Source organism: Rhopilema esculentum, chromosome 10, assembly GCF_057945365.1.
Source record: "Rhopilema esculentum isolate cy_ngs chromosome 10, ASM5794536v1, whole genome shotgun sequence".
Taxonomy (NCBI): Eukaryota; Metazoa; Cnidaria; class Scyphozoa; order Rhizostomeae; family Rhizostomatidae; genus Rhopilema; species Rhopilema esculentum.
Window position 1 is genome coordinate 2,427,262 of NC_142824.1, and position 13,786 is coordinate 2,441,047.

At 37.5% G+C, this 13,786-nt stretch overlaps 1 protein-coding gene across 1 annotated transcript; it reads right to left on the reverse strand.

Annotated features, from left to right (window-relative positions):
- Positions 1 to 555: 555 nt before the first annotated feature.
- Positions 556 to 5,500, reverse strand: LOC148959217 (uncharacterized). Its single transcript, XM_089110813.1, has 3 exons — positions 5,320 to 5,500; positions 4,912 to 5,046; positions 556 to 1,229 (listed from the first exon to the last, which is right to left on the reverse strand). Exons 1-3 carry the CDS (start codon positions 5,498 to 5,500, stop codon positions 556 to 558), a joined length of 990 nt encoding a protein of 329 aa, XP_088966939.1.
- Between the last annotated feature and the right edge of the window lie 8,286 nt (positions 5,501 to 13,786).

Consider the following 13,786-nt stretch of genomic DNA (forward strand, 5'->3'; position numbering starts at 1 on the left):
GGCCCTTAGCCCACAGTAGCGTCTGATGGAATACTCGAAGACTTTGGCAATATTAATACTGCTTTGCGAAAAATCCTAATACAATCACAATATTGACAATTTAAGTGCTAAATAATCGTAATGATATACATATGTAAGTATGTAAACTATTTTGCAAAAGAATTAAATAAAGCATTAAATCCACCTTTTATGGATATAACTTGAGTAACCCCCAATTTAAAAAGGGCGCCACATTAAAAAAATATTTGGATTTAATACCTTGCCTTGTAGATGCGGCTTAGTATGGGCTAGATCGCCCACGAAATAAATTCCTCCCAACTTTACAAATATTCAAGAATAATGTTTCAGAATATTCATCGTTTGATTGCTCATGTAAACTTTACAAGAAATTCATATGCAACAGTGGTTATGTACAATTAATATTATGCGATGGTAATTCAAATTCCTTGATTTTAGCTAGCTTAATGTAGCTATATATTTACTTACTTAAAATAAGAAGAAGAAAAAATTCTGAATTGTGTCGCACCGCAGAGTTTGGATGCCTTTTTTGGTGAGTCAGTGCCGCTGAACCACTGCTACGCTGTTGTCTGTTTTTCGTCTTTCGAGATAGCCTTTAAAAAAGTATACCAATGGATTGAGGGTGGAATTCAGGAAGAGCATTAGTCTCGATATTGTGTACTCTTCAGGATCTGCACTCACTGTAACTAGGTACTGGATTGCAAAAGGATACGAGCAAATGATGAAGGTAAAATTTATGAGGCAACATGTGTAGAATATATGTCTTTCTTTCTTGAAATCCTCGCAGAAGAAAGAGTTAACGATTTGCCCGTGAGTCGCTCCTTGGCTGTTCAACATAGTCCTGCGTGCACATGATCTATGAACAATGTACATGTAAACTACCGTCATGAAAAGACCGAATGCGATGATAGAAACCGCAGTAGAATAGAGAAGTACTTGTTCCTCAATTTTCTGTTTAACGGACAGGTACAGAAGGGCGATTGACTTGCCAACTTCCAATAACCATATCATTCCGATGATTGCGTTTGTATTCACAACAGAGCTACGGACGTGATGTTTTAGTGGATATTTTACGGCAAGGAATCTGTCCACGGTGATAACAAACAGATTTACGATGGAAAGCATGACAGATGACGAAAGTAAGATGGAAAATATGTCTTCGCCTAGAAGCTCCTGCTCACCTGAAATCGATATATCAAATATTTTGTATACTGTAACAAGAAAAGCAACAAACAGGTCAGAGAACGCTAGACTGACAAGGAACTTTTCGTGAAATTTTAGTTTTTTCCGACCTCTTAAAATGAAAACAATGGCGAGGAAGTTTAGAATAAAAGTTATAGACCCTAGGGCTATGTATATTGATTCAGACGTTTTTGGCGAAATTTCCGTCATGCTTTGTTCTTAGTCCTGGGAAAAGTTGTTGCTTTATATCCGGTCGCAAGCGTTGGCCTTGAGTATGTTACCCACTGTAAACTGCGAATGGAGATACTGCCCAAGATTTCAAAGTCCCAGAGGAAATCCGTCTAGAGGTACTCACGTAATTATCTTCAATGTCTCAGAATAGTTCCAAATTACATTGCCTATTTCTGGAAGTTTTCAGAAATTCCAGATCCTCAAAGAATGTCTTGATGTGGCATATGCATCACCTTGCCAAGGCACTCGTTTTAGGTAAAAAGCCACGTGACTCGCAAAAAATTAAGCAATTATTTCAGCGTGCTTTTTGGTAGGGAATTTGTCCCGTTGCTCGCCGCCTTCTCTCACTTTTTTCCAAATGACTTTAGCTTGACTACTCCTCGCTGTTCATCGCGACCTTTTTTATATGTGCGGTGACGTCATATTACCATGTTCACCGGCACTTTCCATGAATATTGACAGAATCAAAATTTGTTCTGCTTATGAACCCAGAGCCACATAACTCCCAGTTGTTTGATAAAAAGCTGGCTTTGTGCGCTTTTCTTAATTACTCTGTCTATGCAAGTACATTTTTCAATCACACATTTCACTCTATTGTGCAAAATCAACACAGATGTTTGCTGATTGATTAAAATACAACGATTTTGAATCTGTTCTGTTGTGATGATTTAGTTTTGATGTTAATTGTACAGATAGTTTGCATGAAATGAGCTGGAAATAGCAGTTCAGCGCGGAATGTGGAAGCTATAGAATCAACAACAGCACTCACCCAACTCTGATTCGGCTAATTAAAGAGTGGAGGCTTATGTTTTATGATGTTGTCTAATTAATTTGCATATATTGACAAACTTAATTCTGAAAAACTTTTAGATCACGATTTATCGAAAGACATTTTGTTTCTATCAATTAGAAAAAACAACATATAACATAACACTCACTGCACGAATTGATCATAAATATGGTAAGGATTCACCCACCCAAACATAAACTGGCTTGTTGAGGGAGAGGGCTGAACTTCCAAAACGGATTTTTATCATGGGACTTAGCCCCCGATTCCCCATATGTATGTAAGTATAATTTTGCCATCAAATAAATTACAATTTAGAATTAAGAAAAAAAATCTTATTAATGATATATACAGAAACAATATTTACAGAAAAAAGTCAAAAACGTGGACTAAAAACACTCCGGGTTAAAAATGGCAGAAATAGCATTAAAAAGGTCAATACGATCTTATTTCCACAATGGTCCCACCTAAGGTGTTATAAAAAAGAAATGTGTTCATGAAAAATGGATTTTGCATCCAAAACTTGAAAAAAGTAATACTGAAAAATGTTAACTAGAACCTTTTCGTTGGCTGACTTTGAGTTTTCGATAAAATATGTAGGGTACCCTTTTGTATTTGCTTAGATTCTTCCATATACGAAGCAATCCTTTCTAGAGCATTTACCTTTTTTCGAGCTTCTTTGCAAAAGTTATTATTATGTATTTCTAATCTAAGTTTTTGGTCCGATCTTATTCTTAATAATTTAACACTCTTACTTTCTTGAATAGCACAACCATTTATTAGAATGTTGGATTTCTTTAAATAGGATCGGTTAACTCAAAAAGTTACAAGCTTGCTTTTATCACCGATGAGCACAATCATCGTACAATGAAAGGCTCACAAAACAATTTATTAAGTATAGCTGCTTCTGATTCTAAGTCCACAGTTCATTCATATTAGTACTTGACATCCTAATTGTATTGTCATCTACGTATTTGCACAGGTTGCTTTGTGAAGACAGCGCTTCACGTAAGGACTGCCTCATTCATTTTAACCAAACATATTCTTTTGCTTTATGCACCGAAAAGCTAACAGTAGACGTTCGGATTTAAGATTGAATAACAGCGTAAATATTTCGTAAGCTCCGTTTGAGATTAATTTTCATGGCCATACTTTCTTACATGCAATAGAATACGACGTGTTTATGTTGAATTTAGAGTGGCATAATGAATGGGTGTTACCCGCGTTTAAATAGCCAAATTAGCTCTTTCTAAGACTGTGTTAAAACGATTATATAAGAAAGAAGGGAGTACGCTGCTCAAATCCATCACATGGCTTCCTTTTACTTGGCCAAATTCTCGCAAATTGTTAATCAATCATGGCATAGCTGATGATAAGTGCTAGTTTGCTGTCTAGGTGGATTGAATTTTTCTAAATCTGAAAATATTAATGGCTGGACGTGTGGGTATGATCCCCGTTTCATACCAATATGGTACTGACTTATTTGCTAATCTTTTTAAAAGTGAACAGCTTATCAAAATTGTCTCCCCCCTACAACCCCCTACCCCCCCCCCCCCCCCCCCCGCCGCGGAGCATGCCTCTGGACCCCTTGCGCTTTTAGAAAACATTCCACCACTGTGATGGGTTCTCTCATAGGGTGAAAAAATAAATGCTTGTATGATTTAAAGAGGGGAGTGTTTGTTATCTCTATGCCATCATAGGTACTTTTTGCTAGCAAAGTGCCAGGCTTTAATTGTTATTAAGGAATAGGATAATATTGTTTAATATCATATCATAAAATAAATCATATCTTATCATTTCACTTGGATATCAACTAACATTCAAACTTTAAACTTTTGCTTTCACAATTCTTGTGATTATATTTTTATTTGAGGTCACCTCTAAAACTTCATTTGTAGTTGTGGATCGAGTTAGGCCAATCAGAAACGCGAGCACATGACTGTTGAGGTTGCCCAATCAATGCCGCTTGCCTGAGTCCTAAGGTGAAAACGAGCTCCTTCTGTCTACACAAAAGCAGTTTTTTCGTGTTTACGTAAATAGATTCCAAAACTGCTAGATGGAACGACGATCGGGCTTTACCAATAATCCGAAACATGTCGTCATTATAGTTTTTAGCACAATCTGGGTTTTCAAGTGAATGCTGTACGATAGCAGAATCTTATGTTGTAGTTGTCGTTTTTGATCTGCAAGACCGAGGTGGCTGTTCTCTTTGATAAGGACGAGTTTTGTTTCTAATACCAGAAGGAACATGTTTTTTTTCTATCTTTCAATCTTTGGGTTGTGCATCCTACTTAGTGTAATATGGAAAATTGGGGCAGATTTACTTCGTGTCAGTGAAAAGAATTACAAGAAAAGACGACATTGACGAGCGGCTTATCCTCTCCTTTCAGTTATCATCTACGCAGGTTTTCCAGGCTATACTTTACGCAGGCTATACTTCATCAGCTGAATTTGTACCGCGAACCCAAATTTGTCGACGAGGCACAGCAGTCTTGCTCAATGACTGTCTGTCCTAAACGTACAGCAACGAGGTCCTCCGACTTTCTTTTTTGTCTTTTTCAGGCTTTAATCAAGAGCTATCTTTGCTGGAGTATAATAATAATAATAATAAAAAAAATAACAATGGTACAATCGAGCATATCCACTACAAGTGTGGCTTTTCTACTCTAAAATTAAAAGCAAAGTCAAATTACAGGTTCTGGTTACTTTTAGTTCTGGTTGGTTTGTAATTTTGCTCAAAAGATCTAGTTCATCATCATCATCTAAGATTTCTTCCAATTCTTCAAAGAGTTTTTTACGATCAACAGTGTCGAAGGCTTTGGACATGTCTAATAGTAGGAGATATAACTTATAATCGTTTGATAGAATGGCTTTTTCTGCTAAAGTTTTCACGGCAAACACTTGTTCAGTGGTGCTTCTCCCAGGTTGGTATGCATACTGTTCTAGTGGTATATGTTTTTCTAGACTGTTCCATGTTCTTCTGATAAAGCAAATTGTAAAGATTTTTCGTAAGATAGATAGTAGGATGATGGGCCTTAGGTTAACAACAGGACCTCTTTGCTTTCCAGGTTTCTGTAATGGTTTTCAGAATCCAAATGTACGTTCAGTGATCGTTTTCCCTGTTTCAGCCACTTTGTTAAAGATTTTAGCTATCTCTCTATGTATTTCTGGTGGTTCATACTTAATGAACCCAGCATGTATATCGTCTGGTCCAATGATTTTCCCATTCTTTAGCGAGCCTGTAGCTTTTGTTATTTCTGTTTCAGTGAATGGTTCCCTCATCTATTGTGGTCCATATTCTTTGAAATTTCCTTTTTGACTTTTTGGTGCTAGCTAGCACTGATATGATCCTAATTTGTTCTCCTTCTTAGCTTGCTAGTTCTCCTTTATCGATTTTATGATAAGGGGTTTTTGTTTCTTGTTGTTATTCATTGTTTTGTTGCCTCAAAACACCGCCAAACAAAACATATCCTCTTTTCTTTGGAGCCTATTTTCTAGTTGCTGTTCTTCTATCTGCTTAAATTTTCTCTTGATGCTATTTTTTAGATCTTTTTTTTATTTTGGTTATCATTTATCTGTTCTCGTTATTCTGACATGATTCTATATCTAATCTTAGTTCCTTTGAATCTATTGTTTTTTGTTCAATCTCTTTGTCTATGTATTTTTTCCCATGCTTTGTTCTACCCAGTATCTCCTCTCCAGCTTTAATACATACTTTGCAAACTTCATTCCATTTTTCTTGGCCTCTTTTTTGACATGCTATTCTACCTATATTATTTCTAACTTCCTCGTTGTATTCTTTTTTTGCTTTTGTTCGAAAACCCTTTTACATCTAGTTTTCTTAGTGGTTTTCCACTTTAAATTTGATCTTGTACCATTGAAAGTTAACTTCTGTTTTTTACTAGCTTATGGTCAGTTTCGGTTTCAATTCCTCCATACGCTCTCGAATTTGTGACAAATCTTCTATGCCAATTTCTCATCATGACATAATCTATTTGATTTCTTACTGGCTGTCGTCTTGATTCTCCATTCCATGTTTGGAAACTTCTGTACGGGGCAGACCATGTTGTTATGTGACTTTTCTTGTATTTAAACGTTGTATTGGTGATGAACAGATTATTTTTCTTGCACCTTTCTAGTAGTCTCCTACCGGAACTATTCATTAGGCCTTTCCATATTTGCCAATGTACCTCTATGTATCTCCTTAAAGCTAACTTGCCAGCTTACATATATACGTGAATCTACATCCTGATAAGATAACTGGACGTAAGATAATATATCAATGCAAAGAAGGGTAATACAAATACATAAGGTTACGTCAATGACAGTATTCAAACCTTAACATGAATACAGGGTGTGTCTAATTATTCCAGAGCGTAACTTCCTAAATGCGTATGTTAACAAAGACGCGTTTACATGTGTAGGGCAACATAAAGAGAAATACTGATAAACGACTGTGACTAATACGAGGAAATTAAATCAATGAAAGTTGAAATTCTATAACAAAATTGTGGCCGGTCAGACAAATAGCAGTATTACAGTAGCCAGAATCACAATTGCATGTAAACTCGTAGATAACGGAACCCTTTTTGGGTGGTAGGAACGAAATCCATTTGATAAGATCGAAAGGCTTTTTGTGCAGACATTTTGTAACGACCAGTTTCTGTGATTAACATCAGGCTCTGAAACTGCAGGCTCTGTGATAAACAGCAAACAAACATTTTGTAACGCCCAGTTTGATTTGCCTTTCAAATCGCATGGAAATATTACCTACCCATGGTAGTTTAAGAAAAACCGGGCACTTTTGCGGACCAAATTTACTTCAGCAGAAAAACTAGTAATTTTCTCTGTTTAACGTAAGTAGAAATGACGTCCTCTGGATAGCCGCTCTCCAGAAAGATCTTTTTATGTTGGTCAGGTTCCGGGTCGAGTTCAAACTTGAAACAAATCATAAGCGCCTTGCGAGTTAACTTTTTGAAAAGATTGATTTTCTTTTGTTTTGGACAAAATGAATTCCATCGAGTGTAAAACCCTGCAGAAGTAGGTTTACAATATTCACTGGAAAGAAATCCTGTGCCAGACTTTTCAAACGACAAATCTAAAAAGGCAAGGAATTGTTTTCTTCCTTTTCAAAAGTAAACTGTAGGGCTGGGTGAAGGCCATTAAGGGGTTTTAGTCAAATATCATACTGGGCCTCTGTTTTGAAAATGATATATGGGTCATATGTGTTTTTGAAAATGGTAGTTGAAAAATGATATGTATGTGTATGTACCTACAATGAAAAATGGTGTATGAAAATTGTATAAAGATGATTTTCAAATGATTCAGTAATTTAGCTGTCAATTTTATAATCGACAATAATTTCCTTGTATTATATATCCTGCTTTGCTTTCTTGTTGGTGGTCAGCCAATTATATGGTTTTCGATGTTGGCGTCAATTCTGGTTTTTAAACCTTGCCATGAACACTCTATATGTAATTCATCGTTCCTCCACTATTGTTGTAGACATTGGTATATTTGCGTAGATCTGTGTCATTAGTGGGGGTACGCGTCGTGAGGCTAAGGGTGTGTTCCGTGGCTGTAAATTCAGTCGGGCTTTTATTGTCGTCAAGTGAAGTTGTCGTAGGGCGTACCGTTATTTCGATGCCATGAACCGATTTCTGTTAACTTTTATTACTTTGCTTTAATTATGAATTCTGAACTTTGAGAACTAATTAAAATATCATTGAAAGAATGGCAAAGAAAGAAGTGCGAAATCGAATATTCTTCATTCTAGCTATTGAAAAAACTTTTTTGGTTTTTTAGTTGCGTTTGGTGTCTAATGAGCGAATTTCCATGATAATCAACATCGAGGCATACATAATTTCTTCATGAATGAGGCTTCCTATTTCTAGGTGATGTGTTCCCTTAAACAAATAATATAGTTTGATGTCTGCAAAAGCATCAAAAGTTGCAGTAGCGTTTATTCTAAGAAGGGGAAAATAGAACTTACTTTGCCTACATGGAAAGTAAGGGAATGGGGCGCGTGACTCCAGAGATTGTTTTGTAAGTTTGCAAGTATATCTAATACAAAAATAAGTTTTTAGTTCTATTGTCTTAAAAAGCTTTGTACCTCCACCAGTATTCATTTTCTCTGATTAGTATGAGACCCCGTTTACACTGTGCCGGATAAATTTTATCCGCATCAAAATTAGTTCAGATAGGCGCCCTGTTTACACTAGACCCACGCTATCCGCACGAATTTGAGAGCGGCTATCCGAACAAAATTAGTTCACCTAGGAAAGTGGATTAAATTAGTTCGGATAGCTTTGTGGTACAATGTAAACGCTTTTATCCGGATAAACTTTATCCACATCGTATCTTGCTCGAAAGCGATTGGATATTTCATCCAATTTAGTTTTCACTGTCTCCCAATCAAGACCCTTCGCCATCTTGGCTGCCTTGTTGTCGATAAATACTCGTATTAAAAGTGCAGTATCTTGCCAATCCACGTAAAATTGGCATCTTTGTCTGATTTCCCTAATTTGGTTGCTATATCAGTGTCATTTTGTTTCATGAACAAACTATTAAAACAAACTAGGCCTAATTTGTATTGACAATATCTTTAGATTTGGTCTAAAAGAGAAGCAGATGATTCTGAAGAGTGAATGAAGTCTTTTTACATTTGTGGGAATTTTGTTATTATTTTGTTGCCCAGAGAAGACTTCATTTTTGGCGTTCTGTGCATGATCTAGGTCATGTGACTGCAGTTATCCGGCACAGTGTAAACGGGAGGGCAAAGTGGATAAAATTTGTGCGGCACAGTGTAAACGCAAATCAATCCGAACAAGTTTTATGCGGATAAATTTTTTCCGGCACAGTGTAAACGGGGTCTGAGTTAAAGCTGCTTCTACATTTGGGATAATTCTGTGAATATGGTATTTGGGATCTCTAATTATCTCTACTGCCTATTTTCACAATTATTCTCCAAACTTTGATACCGATAAGATACATCATTTTCTTTTGTCACCATCAGCCTTTTCTTAACGTGCAAACTAGGGCAATTGCACCTGTAGCCCCAGTGAAAATCCATTGTTTTCAACAAATGGTTATCATCCTCCTCTTCATATAAACAAAGGCCTGTCCCTGCAGCTAATTGCCCTTAAAATAAGCTATTTCAAAATTACAGTCTCCTTGTTGACCTTCTCCGCAACACCAGTAATTTTCTCTCTTCTCTTATCGGTTTAATTTACTTTCTTAAACTACGAGACCGAACAAAAACTTGCCTCTCTCACTTTGTAAAGAATGCTAGCCTCTTCTTCTAAGCTTCTTACGTATTTATTTCTTACCCGTGACATTCTCTTGATTCAACTTAAAATCTTTACTTTTGTTCATTAACAAATCCTTTTCTTTCTCAGGGCCCAATTCTAAGCCCCGTATATAACACAAGAGCAAATAATTTTTCTGTACATTTCAATTTCAACGGCCTTGGCAGTCACTTGTCGTACATACGTCCATTCCGCCATTTGTCCACTTTCCCATACCGCATTGCTACTATCCTTTGCTTCGGCACTGCAACCCATCCTTTGTTGTAAATTGTTCACCAGACATTCAAAGCTATCTACTTGTTTTAACGCATCAACATCGCCTTCTTCAATGTACGCTATTGCTTCCATTTTCAGTGCGTTTAGCTATGTCCCTTCTTTTCTGAACTATTCTAACATCATATTTCCCTGTAGGTCTTCCTCCCGTTTGGCCATAATGTTTAAGGCCTGTTAGACATACATACACCATTTGCAGAGAATTGTTTATACCTTCGTCAAACAATACCCTTCGATTCAGTAGCGGCGCCACGAGGAGTGGCCCCCCCCCCCCAGTTCTCGGCAAAATTGATTCGTCTTTCGTCTTATTTCGATGAGAAAATGTTGGGGGAGGGGTAATAATTTGGCAATGTACTTTTCTTGTTGTAATCCTATGATTTTGAAACGGCCTTTACATAGCCAAAAGTTAGTAATTGGCGTTTCCTTCACGCATAATTGGCGTGGTGGCTTTTTGGTAAAAGGAAGTTTTCGGGCGGTAAAAAGGGTGTGGCCTAAAAATTTTTGTTTTGCTTCGCCCCCCCCCCATGGCCTAGTGGCTGGCGCCGCCATAGCCTGTGTTCCAGACCTCTACTTTCAAGTTACGGGTCAGGAGCACAGGCTAGCGCCGTAACTGCCTTGGTTAGGACAACCTCATCTATGAGGCATGAAAATTGTTGTAAATTGCACTACCAGAGGACGTCCCGGCCGTTCAGAATTTTTTCAGTAGAATCTTATGCTTGCTTCGCCAGGTAAGGAGCAAATCCGGAAGGAGCAAATGAACCAAAGATTTAGTAACCGTTTCTTGTTTACGAAGCAACAAAGAGTTCGTGTAATTATATATACATATGAAACACTCCTTATGAAGTTATATATGAATAAACAGTACAGCATGCCTGTACTGATACATGCCCCTTTCCTCTGGGCACACTACTTCAACAACAAACTTGATCCAAGATATCTGACGGCACAAGGCTGTGGGACGACGCCCAGTGCAATGAGGCTACGGTTTGTATTAAGGTGGATTTCTTCTTCACGGTATGGACGGAAAACGGTATTCGGTACAAGCATGTGCCGAAGATATCTTGACATTCAAGAACGGTACGCTTGTCGTTTCCTAGCCCCCTTGTAAAAGCCAAAGATGAACCCTTTTCTTATTTCTGCTTTCCTTTTTTGAGAAATTTTTCAAGAAGGCCCCTCTAGTATTTTTCATAGCAACACTTGTATTCTTCATATATTCATAGTTCCCTGGGTGGAACCTTTTTTCTTTCTCCTTTAACGTTTCAATCTTATTACCAAAGAAAAAGAATCAAAATGCTGTTCAATATAAACATGCCCTCTTTTCCCTTCCTCGGGCATGTTTCATTGCACAGAATGAAAGTGGAAAGAAACCCAAAGAGGTGGAAATTGATAGGAAGAAACTTTTCGAACCGTTTACCGTACTGTGAAGTGGAAATCCACCTTTACACCATCTTTTCTTAGTTTTTTTGACAAGCTGAGCTTGTCTTTTGTATGGTTTTAAACAAACAAACAGCGAGCTGGCAGTCTTCTTCGAACTTGCAAAGAGATTGTATAAAGAAGACCAACAGAGAGGTCTAGAAGAAGGAAAAAAAATTCCAAATGTGTTGCACTGCAGCAAAGATTGCTTTAAATTCCAAGGAAAGAGATGGCATAATTGTGCTGGCAACAAAACTCTACAGGCTTTTTCTCATTGCAGCTCCATCTGTTGCTACAAATATACAGTCGTCCAGCCTGATGAAGAGCGTAAAAAGATATGCCAGACAGACGAAGAAAAATTAAACAACCTGACAGTTTTTGCTGCATAGAGAGAGATATAACTGACAATGTTAAGCTTGATGAAATTTTTGTAAAGATTGACGAAAAGAGAATCAATTGATAAGGACATCATCATGATTAAAATACCTTTGTAAATGTTTAGAGGCGGATAAAATCTTTTCAGGGAAAAAAGGCATTTTCACAAAATATCAGGTAGATCCAGCCAACCCCCCCCCCCCCCCAACTCAAAGGCTTCGGGACGTCCCTGCAGAAGACCACTGGCAAGTTCAAATCTTAGCAAAGAGCTCTATGGCTCCCACACAGATAAATGCTATCTCTGTTATCACTAAACACAGTGTACTCATTCTTTATACACAACAATGGAACTCCAAGTATACAGTTAAAGAATCTGTAGAATTGTATTCATGTTTCTTGATTCACTTTGAACCATCAAAATTTCTTGATTTTGAACAAGGTTGCATAAATTAACCACACAAGCCAACTGTATATAAGCGATGAATTATCATTTTTATTATCATAGTATCACTATAGCAAATTGTTGCAGCGGAAACATTTCGCAATTTTGAAAAACTTTGTGAAATCTTAAGATATTGTTCTGGAAATCGTCACAGTGTTTTGCTCTTCGTAATTTCTTTCATGAAGAAATTTTAGCGTTTTGTGGTCTTATATCGGAACATTACTGTACCACTGGACCTAATTTCTCATCCTTAAAGTAACTTCTTCACGGAAGAATTACGTCCTTTCTTGCTTCCTGTTCCTTTTCGTAATCTGGCTCAGACAAACAAACAGAATATAACTTTCAATGAGATCAAATTACAACGATTATAGAACAGGAAGTAAGCCGTATCGATATTTCTATAGGCATTTCAAGACGTGTTTACTGAAGTTTCGAGTACCGAATTTAAAGGAAAAACCGTTTTAATTGTCTGAAGGTCATACTTTGACAGGCACCGCGGAGAAGGGGAGCTTTGGGGGGGAGCTCTTTGCCAAAAAATGCAAAAAATTTACCAATGAATCACCAGGAAAGCCACTTTTTATACAGTTTTAGCCCCTCCCCCACTTTATTTAGACCCTTACTTTTCTCAACGCTCTGAGGTGCCTGTTTGACGTCATGCGTAGGGTAAAAGTACATTATGTAATAGGTTGCCTGGCACCAAGAACAGACATTGAATAACATACGCCATCTCTACTGTCAGTAACCAACAACCAACAATGGCATAATTCGTAGACAATAACAGAACATAGATAAATTGAACTGAGAGGGGAAAAACCTCTGAACAAGCGAAATTCACATTAAACGAATTTACATTTGATTGAGCTTTCTAACTTTCTAAACATAATCTTTATCTGTTTTAATCGCGGTTAAAGTGTTTATTATATGAAAAGATTGTTCCTAGTTCCAAGAAGTGGTTTTTACTGAACAGAAGAGAGGTTATTTTTGGGTACCGAGTAATAATCTAAATGTATAAATAAAGTTATCATGTTCAAAATCTTCTGTCCCAAGGAGCAAGGGCTTGTATCTTGAGCCTTCCTTTGTATTATCTCTCGGGGATACAGGCTCGCACACTTTCCAGGGGGGGCGAGAGTTTTCGGAGGTCCTAGGCCAAAACCGAAAGACGAGACCGAGAAAATGTTTTGATTAATTCTTGCAGTGATTTGCAATCGTTGGAAACGTTAAACTAGTTTAAAGAAAATTTTTGCTACATTTGATTATCCCCATTCTCAAAATGGAATTCATGTTTTTGGGGCCCCCTAGACCTCGAGGCCAAGAGATGATTTGCCCCCTTGCCCCACTCTCAGCGGCCCTGACAGTTGCCCATAGTGAGCTCCTCCTCTCATTGTGCTGTTTTTATAGAATAAATTGCACTCTGAGCAAGGTTACTTTCTTAATGATCCTTAAATAGCAAACATAGCATTGGAATTCGGGGAACTTATCGTACAACTCATCGTCCGTGCGTTGCATTTCTGTTGATAGAGTTAACAATTCAAACATTTTAGACAAAGCAACCATTAACTTTTATTCAATATCGAGGCAATGTTCAACAAACCTGAGCCCCCCCCCCCCCAGACACCACGAAGCAAAATGCAAAGTATAAAGATTCAACGAACCACCAATAAAGCCCCCTTTTTATTTAATTTCCCGTCACGTTTTTAAGACCCCTAATTTTTCCGCGGTGCCTGCCCTATGGTATGTGTTCCCATGTTTCCTAAATTT